The 12,172-nt window shown below is 30.8% G+C and overlaps 1 protein-coding gene across 5 annotated transcripts; it reads left to right on the top strand.

Annotated features, from left to right (window-relative positions):
• Positions 1–6,193: 6,193 nt before the first annotated feature.
• On the top strand, positions 6,194–9,901 carry LOC145066615 (F-box/FBD/LRR-repeat protein At1g13570-like). Of its 5 annotated transcripts, none has more exons than XM_079014001.1 (5): positions 6,194–6,968; positions 7,099–7,804; positions 8,193–9,021; positions 9,107–9,277; positions 9,381–9,901. In XM_079014001.1, the coding sequence occupies exons 3-5, from the start codon at positions 8,197–8,199 to the stop codon at positions 9,711–9,713; spliced, it is 1,329 nt and encodes a 442-aa protein (XP_078870127.1). In that variant the 5' UTR covers positions 6,194–6,968; positions 7,099–7,804; positions 8,193–8,196; the 3' UTR covers positions 9,714–9,901. The 5 variants fall into 5 exon arrangements, with proteins under 5 accessions (XP_078870127.1, XP_078870193.1, XP_078870162.1 ...); XM_079014036.1 differs by having other exon boundaries at positions 6,195–6,410; positions 6,871–6,968; positions 7,099–9,021; XM_079013965.1 differs by having other exon boundaries at positions 6,195–6,968; positions 7,099–7,204.
• The last annotated feature ends 2,271 nt before the right edge of the window (positions 9,902–12,172 follow it).

Below are 12,172 nucleotides of genomic sequence, written 5' to 3'. Positions count from 1 at the left end.
TTATGTCATAGTTTTTCGAGTTTCTGTCTCATTTTGATGCAAGTTTTGAAGGGTTGCTTTTGGGAGTAAAAGTATTCATGGCTTCCTTAATTTGTATTTTTTCTGGACATAAAACCATATGAATCCCACCTATAAACCATATAGATTACTTGTATCAGATGAGTTAAAATGCATCCGTCATTAAAGTCATCAATTATCATGTCATTTAAGATCTATAAAGTTATTAAATCAAAACACATCCTGCATTAAAGCTATCATTTATCAACTCATTCAAAATCCATAAAGACATTAAATCAAGATGTGGCAAATTGGATATCCATTATTGAAAATATTTTGAAACATTAACCTTTGATAAATAAATGGATTTGAAACTTAATAATAATAATATGGGTAGCTATTTTTGATTAATTAGTAAAGTACCGGTTTTTTATTGTAGGTGCAAATTTTATCTTTTGTTTAATTTAATCATATTTAATATTTTTTACCTCCCTTTATTTATAAAACATAAATTTTTATTGTTGTGTAACTTTTTAATTAAATTCTTATAAAAATGAAAAATTCTTGTACATTAGAAAAAGATTTTTTTTTTTTTAAATTTTTTTAAATTTTTTAATTTACTTGTTGGTGACGAAGAGACATAAAAATACCATATAGACTAAGATTTTCAAATTAAGACCAAAGAATTTATTTGACACAATTAACCAACAAATTTAAACATGTATCCAACAAAAACAAAATCGATAGATGGATACATTGTTCTCCGTAATAAAAAGAAATTATTCATCGTCGCTTAATTGCAATGTTGCTGAAAGAAAGCCACAGATGGTTGTATGTTTTATTCAATATGAAATGTATCATCAAATGAATGCTTCGATGCAATTGAAAATTATATTTTAGCCATTGCCATAAAAAAGCACAAGCTCAATAGTTAAACCATGTTATATTGGTTTTTATAGATTTGACCTTAGATTTATTTGGAAACTCACTTCAACGAGGTATCCGTTTTTCATTATCACATGATTATGTCTTCATTCATTATTTTGTTGATTTCATCTCCAAACATTTATAGTTTTTAGTTTTATCAAATGGATTAACAAAAAACCAATAATTAAAAATATATACATAAAAGATTCTCTCGGTTCGGTTTTTCAATCCTAAAAGAAACAAGAAAATGGTTTGGTAGCCAACACATGAGTATAGTTCGTAGCGTTTTTGGGAGTCGTATATTTTGAAGACCTCCATTATGTATGTTGCAATTTCGTTAATCATTTGCATGTCACATGTCATTGTATTGCATTTGCATGGGGATCACGATATTGCATATAAATTGTTCACATAATCCCCCACGCAAACTGTAATCACCGAGATGAAAATATTCACCAAAATAAAAGGGCCGAGAGATTAGACTATATAGATTACAGGTGTAAGGTAAGCTCGTGTAGAAAGTAATTTTTGATAAACTATTTGCACACGTCGCTTGGCACGGGTAAACGTCTACTAGCCTAACTCTTACTGATAATTGTTTAGACGTACTTATTTCGTTTTTACTAGCCTAACTCTTATTGATAATTATTTAGATGTAGTAAACTATTTGGCCGAAAGAACTAATCGTCTCTAGAAACTGATTTCAGAAAAACTATTTGTACCCGTCGCTTGGCGCTTGGCGCGGGCAAACGGCTAGTATAAAATAGACAAAATTATAAAAACAGTCCTTGTGGTTTGTCAAAAGTCACAAAGTCAGTCTCTGCTATTTTTTTTTTGACGTAAATGGTCCTTGTAGTTTGTAAAACTTGCATGGGTGACTTTTTTTACTAACTACGTTAGTATGCAGCCGTTAGAGACTGAATTCGTAAGGGCATTTTTCATCTTTTCAAGTATAAAAAATATTGAATTCGTAACATTTGTTAAACCATAGGGATCATTTTTGTAATTTGTCTCAAAATAATATAAATGCTAGAAAAATAGAGGAGGAGGATTCAAACATAAGACCTCCTTCTTTTTTCCTAATCAACTTGTTTTATATTTTTCAAAATTAATTAATATTATCTAAAATCGTAAATACATTAATAATAAAAAAATATATATTTTTACAAAAAAAAATTAATAAAAAAAAAGTTTTAGTGTATTGTAAAAAAATATTTTTAACTAACAATTTACTACGTTTTTTATGTATTTGTTTTATGTAAAATATTTTTTTATGTGTTTAAAAAATACGTTTTGTATAATATGCTATTACATTGCTATGATATTATAACATATTTTTATGTTTTCATATAAAAATAAGTTTTTTTTTCTTCCACATAGAAATTTTTTTATGTATTTATTTTATGTAAAATATGTTTTTTTATATATTTAAAAAATATGTTTTCGTATAAATTGTTATTAGATTGTTATAGTCTAAAAATATATTGTTAAATACATAAAAAAAGGTAATAACATATTATACTAATCCTAAAAAATGACAAAAAAAATGTTTTTTGTATATATTGATTTTATGTGAAGTATGTTTTTTTGTGTATTTAAAAAATACATTTGCTTATAATACCTTATTACATTGTTATAATCCTAAAAATACTTTTACGTTATTTTAACGTCTTTAGTTAATTTAAAACGAACATGCAAGTATTCTCTCTCTCTTTTTTTTTTTTTTTTTTTTTTTTTTTTTTTTTTTACGTTTTCGTATAATATGTTATCACGTTAACGTTTTTACATAAAAAAATACTTGTATATTTGCTTTAAATAAACTAAAGACGTTAAGATAGCGTAAACGTATATTTTAGGATTATAACAACGTAATAACATATCATACGAAAATGTATTTTTTAAATACATAAAAAATATACTTCACATAAAATAAATATATACGAAAAAACTTTTTTTTACGTTTTTTTAGGATTACGTTTTTGTATAGTGTGTTATTATATTTTTTATGTATTTAAAAGTATGTTTTCGAATAATAACAATGTAATAACATTTTATACGAAAACATATTTTTTTTTTAAATATATAAAAACATATTTTACATAAAATAAATATGTAAAATTTTTTTCTCTACAAAAGAAAAAAAACTTATTTTTATATGAAAACGTAAAAATATGTTTTAGGATTATAGCAATGTAATAATATATTATATAAAAACGTATTTTTTTTAAATACATAAAAAATATATTTTCTGTAAAACAAATACGTAAAAAACAAATAAATTGTTTGTAAATTATTTTTACAATACACTAAAAATATATTTTTATTAATTTTTTTGTAAAATTTTAAATTTTATTTATATTATTAATGTATTTACTATTTTGGATAATATTAATTAATTTATTGATGTAAAACAAGTTTGGCTTTGCCTAGTTATCTAGAGTTTTGGTTGGTTAGGAGAAGGGGTTGAGATCCCAAGTTTCTTTTCTAGTATTTATATTATTTTAAGACGAATTACAAAAATGGTTTTATGTCATGAATTCAATCATTTTATACTCGAAAAGATGAACATGCCCTTACGAATTCAGTCCCTAATGACTGAAAACTAACAGAGTTAGTAAAAGGGACATCCATACAAGTTTTGCAAACCATAAACACTATTTGCATTAAAAAAATTAACAGAGACTAACTTTATCACATTTGACAAACCAAAGAAACCATTTGTTATTTTGTCTATAAAACATAATAATCCTCAAACAAAAAGAAAGTTCCCAATTCTTTCACAATAGACAAAATTGCAAAAATGGTCCCTGTGGTATGCATTTTTTTGGCGTTTTAGTCAAAACGTCGAGTTTTTTGGATTAGTGGTCATTTTGAGCTAGTTTTCTTGCGTTTTTGGTCCCCATGAATAGTGAAATGACTGTAATACCTTTAGTGTATTTATTTTCCAATTTTCTTTCATTTCTTTTTAAATCTAATACTAATTTATTTATTTAATAATTAAAAAAATAACAAGGGGCCCACATTCTCTCTCTCTCTCTCTCTCTCTCTCTCTCTCTCTCTCTCTCCCCCTGAAGAATTTCATTTTCTTCGTATTCTTCATACATCCCCAAATCAACACCATAACTCTTCTTCTTCTTCTAGAATCAATACTTATACACTCAAGAGGTTGTTTAGGTATAAATATTACAACATCAGGTAGCGGTGATTTTCAGGGGTAGTGTTTTTTTATGTTTTTGAAGGTGAAACATGTTAATTAGGTTCAGATTGATAGAGAAGATGATGAGTTGCAATGTTTTAAAAACCGATTTGAACCGGCCGGTCGAACCGGTTGGACCGGAAACCGGGGGAGGGAGCGGTTCAACTATCACCATTTTTATGTTGATTTCTGAACCGGATTGAACCGGCCGGTTTTTAGAAAAACCCGGTTGAACTAGTCAAAATAAACCGGTTGTACCGGTTAAACCGAATAAAAACACACGAAAAAAACCATTTACATATTAAACTTTGATGATTTTTTTTTTCAAATCTATTTTGTTTTCTCTAAATAAAAACATATAATAAATGTTATAAAGTTTTTTGATGTGTTTGTATTCATATAAAACTATATTCTGGTTCGGTATTATATTTTATTTTCTTTTTGACGTATATGGATTGATGTAAAATATTAAAATTTATGGTTATATGTTATTTTAAAATATATTGATTCATCTAAAATTTATTTTTATGTATATTTTTAATGTTTGAATTTGTAAACATCAAATTTATGATTTATATATGTATCTATATGTAGGAAAATAGAAAATAACATGAAAATATTGAAATCGGTTGACCCGACGGTCAAACCGGTTAAAACAGTTGAACCGGGAACCGATCATCATAACTGTTCAACTAAAAAACCGGTTTTTAAAACATTGATGAGTTTTCTTGTTGTGATATCGATTTGAGGGGAAAAGCTTTTTAGATTCTTCTTACTTCGTCATTAATCCTTCTTGGGAATTTTTGGGGTTTTCCAAAACTAGAAGTGGGTTAGATTTTTCTTCCCTCTGCTACTACAACAAGTCATGAAAGGGGAGCAAGAAATACAAATGCATATTTGATAGTATCATGTTCATCAAAAATCCATTCAGATGTTCATCTTGTTCATCAAAACCCAATACATCTCCCCCACCCTCCCCGTCTTCGGTCACCCCTCTCTCCAATTTGTTGTAAAAGATTAGATGATGATTAAGATTCACCGAAGAATCAAATATATATCCCAAATTTGTAATACCTTCAAGTCCTACAATTAAACCCAAAATCGATTTCAAATTAAACCAAAAAATCGATTTCATGGCTTCTTAACTAAGCTTTCTGATGTAATAGAGGTCTCTAATCTTGAATATGCTTTTGGGCTTCTCTCGATTATTCCTGAACAAGTTCGCCATCTTCATAGCAAAACCAAATCAAACGAAACCTAGATCAAACAAAACCAAAACATGAAACACAAATCATTGAAACCGGACCTATAACAAAAACTGTAGAAACAAAAATTGAAGAACCCAAAACCTGTAACCGGGTGATGAGTTTAAATCGACGCATTCTAGTTTACTCTTGATGAACTAAAGGGGGTGGTGAGTTTATCAGAAGGGAAGGGACGATAGTAGACTTTCATGTATGTGTGTATAAATCGGAATGTGTCTGTGAATCAGAAATCTCTCATTCTTCCTTCGGTTAATATGCCCCTCCCTCTTTCTTAATTTTTATTTAATGGCTTCAATAGATTTGATTTCCTACATCTTTTTTCTAGATTGTGTTGAATCTATGTTTTATCGGGTTAGCTTGAGAGAGAGTGGGAGAGAGATGTGGGTCCAAATTATTTATTTATTTTCTTTTTCATTTAAATTAAATAGAAAAAACATAAAAAAAATATATCAGAAGGGCTACATTTCAATTTTACGAGGGACCAAATTTACGTACAAAAATGACCAAAAGGACTACGAATCCAAAATAATTGGGTTTGGACTAAACCCAACCCCCCCCCCCCCCCCCCCCAAAAAAAAAAAAAAAAAAAAAAAAGACAAAATTGCAAGAATGGTCCCTGTGGTTAGGTCGAAATTGCCACTTTGGGCCAAACAGGTTTCGACTAGCATTCATGGTCCAAAGGTTTTCATTTTCTTGCCACTTTGGTCCAATTTACTTTAAACTTTTTTGTAATGACGATTTTTCCATTGGATTTTGTTTGTTCAGTTTATTTATTTATATAAATACTTTTATAATTTAAGAAAAATAAAAAAAAAATACATATCTCTTTCTCTCTCTCACACACACACACTCTCTCTCTTACGTGATTGTGTTCTTCCCCAAAATACACACATACACACACTGATGGACCTCCATTACTCCATCAACCATCTTGATGAAGCACAGGTTATTACCAAAGAGGACAAGTTCATCGTTACCAGTCGCCGCCCACAGCCACCGAATTGCCACCCACAGCCACCAGTAAGGTAGCGTCACTGGAAACCACTCACAACTCCTCCCTTATGTTCTTGATTTCTTGTTGATCACCCTCTTTCACGTCACTATAAACCACCCTCTCGCCATCTCCCCATCTATTTCCTTCATGCCTATCTCTCTTCCCTAATCAAACCTAAATTTCTATTTTGACCTAGATTTCTTCACCTTCATCTATAAAATAAAACCCCAAAATTCTATTTTGAAAGCTCTTACCTACCTGCTCTCCCTCTCGTTAAGTTCGTTGGAACAGCAAGAAACGAAGCAGCAGAAGCCAATGGAGCAACCCCTGCCACCACCGACGTTGCTATTATGGAACCATCGTTGTTGATTGTTGCTGTGGAACGAATCAGCAGAAGCCGCCAGATCTTTCTTCATATTCTTCATATCCTTTATATTCGGTTTCAAATTCTGCAATATTGATAATTAGGGTTTCGTGTTGTTCTATTTCAGATTCAGGTTGTTCGGGTTCAGTGTTAGTGATGGTAGGGGAAAGGACGAAAGGTACTAGGAGACCGACGATTTTTATGGAGAGTGAATTTTCCTTCGAGGTAAGGGTCTGGGTTTTGAGAAGATGTTTGTAATTTGAAGAATTGATAATTTGGGTCGGTGATTGATTCATCTTTTTCTGCTTTAACTTGTAGGGTTTCTGACTTTGAGTTATTTTGTTCTTGTTCTTAGGGGAAAGGGATGAAGATGGAAGTGGGTTTTAATTTGGAGGAAAAATAGCAGAGACTCTGATGTGTTTTTGATGGAGAGCTCGTTGAGGAAGATGATGGAAGAGAGGGTATGCTGGCTGTTAGAGAGAGAGAGAGAGAGAGAGAGAGAGAGAGAGAGAGAGAGAGAGAGAGAGAGAGAGAGAGAGAGAGAGAGAGAAGTATTTTCTTTTATTTTTTTTATATTTTTTTAGTTATAAAATAATTAAATAACAAAGAGAAAAACAAAAAACAAATGGAAAAGGGCAAATCCGTCATTTTTAGATTTTTTAAACTGTTTTGGACCAAAACCCAACAAAATGATAACTTTTGGACTATTGGTGCTAGTTCAAACCTGTTTGGCCCAAAGTTGCATTTTTGGACGTACCACAGGGACCATTCTTGCAATTTTGTCAAAAAAAAATGCATACCACTTTTGCAATTTTGTCTTCACATTATAATTTATAACCCTGACGGATAAGGGGGTGTTTGGATAGGAAAAAAAGAGTTGCTTATTACTTATTCCCACAATAAGCTAATTTAAGTGTTTGGATAAAATCTAGCTAAGCTAATTTTAATAAGCATTACTCCCCATGCTTATTGCTTATTGCTTATTCCCACCTATAAGCAATAAGCTAAAAATCTAATCCAAACACCCTCTAAATCTACTTTGCCGCTCCGGCTTCGAATGAGTAAGTTTCTCCTTCATAAACCTCCATGCTATTGATTCGATCACTGAAAGTCATATGGGATATCTTTTATCCCTGTATCAATCAATCTGGTAGATTTTGTTGTCTATAATATCAGTTCCTGATTTTAGTTGAGTATGTAAACTCTGTATTTGGGATTTCGTGGTCAATTATCATATATAAATTGAAAAACAGAAATCAAAAAACGATTTTGAGAAGATTTATTACATGTATTGAAATGATATATGATAGTTTATAATTATGCAAGGGATCAAGACTGAACCCAAAAGAAACTGTATCCTGTTAAAATGCAAGGAAATAAGTTTTTTCATGATGTTTCTTATGCCTTTTATTTTCTTTGAATAACTAATTACCCGTGCTTCTTTTTCAGTATAATGACAGGGAAATATAAGAGGAGGTTAGATTTAGAAGAAGATAGAATCAGTAAGTTGCCAGAGCACTTGATAGAGTCGATCTTAGAGCGGGTCCCATTTAAATATGCCGTAAGGACAAGCGGCATCTCAAAACAATGGAGGTACAGATGGACCACAATGAAGGCTATGGTTTTTGATGAGGACTTCTATAAATTTGCAAAAAATGGAGCTTTTGGTCATAATGGGTTTATAAGGATCATAAACCAAATCCTGATCATTCACGAGGGTTCCATTCGGAAATTTCAACTCTATTTACCAATCATGAGTCTTGATAGCTTCCAGGAAGTTGATCGATGGATGATACTGTTATCAAGAAAAGGTGTCCAGGAATTCATGTTTCTGAATGCAAATCAATGTTATGAACTTCCTAGTCATATGTTTTCTTGTCTAGAATTGACAAAGTTGACACTGGAAAACTGTTTCTTCTTCAAACCACCACTTGGGTTTGAAGGATTTCCCAATCTTGAAACTCTCATCCTCTGTAAAATTGATTTTGGGTGTGGAACTCAGATCAAATTACCACAACTGAAGAAGTTGCTCCTTGTGAAGTGCACAAATGTTTACAATTTCAACATCAAGGCTACAAAAGTACACTTTTTGCATGTCTATGATTGTCCTGATGCCAAGTTTCTGACCTTATTCAAAAATCCATGCCTTACTCAGGTTGGTATCCATTTTCGCACACCCATACAAGAGTCTGTAGGAGTTGAAAAAATGACACTGCCTGTGATGTTAAGTAACTTGCGTGGAATTGAACTTCTAGAGGTCGACGGTTGTCTCTTTAAGGTATATATTATGTTACAAAGGTGTTCCTATCTTGTGTATCTTAATTAATTCTCATGTTTATGTTAATCTCACTTTCACTTGACAGGTTTTGATTGTGGAAAAGATTCCAAAATGGCTTCCACATGCGGTTAATAGTTTAAAGCGGCTGCGTTTGCTAAATTTTCAACTTGCTTGTTTGGATCAGCTTCAAGGTGCTCTCTGTGTGCTTCAAAACGCCCCCAATCTAGAAACTTTGTCTGTGACATTCTTGGAGATGGTAAAATAAGTAACACGAGTGTTGTGCTAAGAATAAAAGTATTGTTTATTTTGCTAGAGTTGGATGCAATGCTAACCACTGTTGCATTTTTGTGTATATTCAGAAATCTCAAGTCATTCATTATGATGTGGGAGCTGCTTTATCTCATTTAGTAGCCCCAAACAGCTTGAGTTGTACATTGAATCGGTTGCAAACAGTGGACATCATATCTTTTCAAGGATGTACACTCGAACTGCTTTTCATAAAGCTTCTTCTTGCTCATTCCCCTTCTCTCCACAAGTTCAACATTAAACCAAGTCAGGATTTTGATGTTCAAAAAATACTTTATAGTATGAAGGATGTTGTTCAGTTCCCTCGAGCCTCACCAAAAGCTAAAATACTCTTGTTGAAATCCAAGCTGGCCTTTGTAAGAATGTTCAACAACATTGCAAATTAGCTTTAAATGCTCATCCTATCACAACATATATACCTTGAATTTTTTTTTATTTTTATTTTTGCTTTGTTTCCAAAGTTTTTCTTTGTTGCAAACTGAATGTATTTTGTTGGCCTGTTGACCATTTTTACTGTGTATTTTGTCGGCCTTTTGACCATTTTTATTGTAGACTAGTTGTGAAACACATGTTTTATATGAGTTAATTTATAAAAAAAATTAAACTTTGAATTTATAAAAAAATAATAAAAATAATAAATTATTATAATGAAAATGTTGTTTATGTTTTCAATTTAAACAAATAATTCAAATAAAGAAAAGAAACTAATAAACTTTAATTTTGTGAATTTAAAATTAAAAGGTAAGTTTATGAGTAAATTACACGAATGGACCCTATGGTTTGGGGTAATTTGCGCGCTTGGTCCCTAACTTATTTTTTTAACTCGGAAGGTCCCTATTTTTTGTTTTTTGTTACGCGTTTGGTCCCTGTCTTACCTAAAAAAGTTATTTTTCTCTTGATTTTTTTTAATTTGTTTAAATAAACACACCCCAATCCCACCCCTCACCTTACCTTACCTACGCCACCATTTTTTTTTCCTATTTAAATAATAGTCTTTTTAGGTAAGATAGAGACCAAACGCGTAATATAAACAAATAGTAGGGACCAAACGTGTAACAAAAACAAACAGCAGGGATCTTTCGAGTTAAAAAAATAAATTAGGGACCAAGCACGTAAATTACCCCAAACCATAGGGACCATTCGTGTAATTTACTCTAAGTTTATTAATGAAATTAATATTCATTTATTGTTATATTTATTGCAATTATTACATTAACATATTATTGAGATTTAATAAAATAAAAAAACTTATAAAATAACATTTGGAAAAAATAATTCAAAATAACTACAAAATGACATTTGACAAATTGAATAAAAATATGACAAGTGGCAAAAAAAAATTATTTATTAGAGAGGATTAAATAATATTCTTTCATTGCTATATTTATTGTAATTATTACATTAAATTATTATGTGAAATTTAATAAAATAAAAAAAACTTATAAAATAACATGTGGAAAAAAAATAATTCAAAATAACTACAAAATGACATTTGACAAATTGAATAAAAATGTGACAAGTGGCAAAAAAAATCTTTATTTATTAGAGAGGATTTGGCCCCTTTTGAAATTTGCCCATAAATATTTTGTTTTTTTTATTTGTTTTAAATAGAAAATGGACTCTCTCTCTCTCTCTCTCTCTCTCTCTCCATACGTGACTATACACATAATGGACGAGATACTTGATTACAACAACTCATTTTTCCACGTTTTTCTTAAATCGATGTGATTAAAAACTTAATAAACAATTTTTTAAGTGACTAAATAATAGTTACAACCACACTAACAATAAAATCATGTGACAGTTATATGAACAATAGTTACAATCAAAGATGATTTTTGTGACTGTTTATTAACAAATTGCTAATTATGAAATTAATTATATGCAGGCATTTAGGTAGCATTTGGTGTAAGGACTTGATGGAACTGGACCGAACATAACTGGACTGGACTGAACTAAACTGGACAAATTGTTCATATAGACGTTTGGCAAAACTAGAATAGACATGGACAAAATATTAAATTACCAAAGTACTTAGTAACAAATAATTCAATATAACCCATCCTCGATACTTAACTAATAATAAGATTCTATTTATTTATTTATGTAAACAATCCATAAACAATACAAAAATCAAATTACAAAGATGTATTAAACATTAACAAAAGAACATAAATCGTGGCTTTAATTAGTTGGTGACCTTTATGCGCACAAGTAAAAAATGAACAGACCTATATTTATGTTTTTTTATCATCTCACCGACTCAACTTATCTACTAGTATTCAAACCTTCATTTTTGAATTTATTTGTTTATCATATTAAAGACTAAAAGCTTATCCACACGGAGCTTCATATGAATCCTCACTAGTTCATCTCCCGACTCCTCCTCCTCTTCCTTCCTCGTCTATCTGCCTTCAACCACTATATCCTCTCCACCTGATACTCACCTAAATCCTCCACCACACTACCTATCAGATGATCTAAAAAGGAAACTACTCTAGACCGGGAAACACAACAGAGCATTGAATTTTATATTATGATTCATGATAATTAATTAGAATCAAGAGAGGGATTACGAATAGATTCGAGGGTAGTGCAGAGGGTGATAAAGTGGTGATGGACAGCTGGTGATGATGTCTCATAGTGTAAGGTGATAAGTAAGCTTCATGGGAAACGATGGGGGTAAGGGGAAGTGTGGACGGTTGAAGGGGACTTTGGATATTTTAGTCAATTTTGTTTTTGTCCCGATATGTTCCATCCGTTTTGATGGGACTAAAATTTCTTTGATTAGTCCCATTGGACTTGGTCAAATCCCAACCTTGTTTCTGTCCCAGAGCCGCCTAAC

The sequence above is a fragment of the Lactuca serriola genome, chromosome 1 (assembly GCF_051521515.1).
Source record: "Lactuca serriola cultivar US96UC23 chromosome 1, Lser_US96UC23_V15, whole genome shotgun sequence".
Lineage (NCBI taxonomy): Eukaryota > Viridiplantae > Streptophyta > Magnoliopsida > Asterales > Asteraceae > Lactuca > Lactuca serriola.
Note: the sequence above shows the minus strand (reverse complement) of the source record. Positions and strands in the feature narration are given on the sequence as shown.

Bases quoted from the DNA above. Each gene is read 5' to 3' on its own strand.
- LOC145066615 (XM_079014001.1), top strand. From the start codon at position 8,197: ATGACAGGGAAATATAAGAGGAGGTTAGATTTAGAAGAAGATAGAATC. The intron at 9,022-9,106 runs GTATATATTATG...TTCACTTGACAG, and splicing joins TCGACGGTTGTCTCTTTAAG to GTTTTGATTGTGGAAAAGAT. The intron at 9,278-9,380 runs GTAAAATAAGTA...GTGTATATTCAG, and splicing joins CTGTGACATTCTTGGAGATG to AAATCTCAAGTCATTCATTA.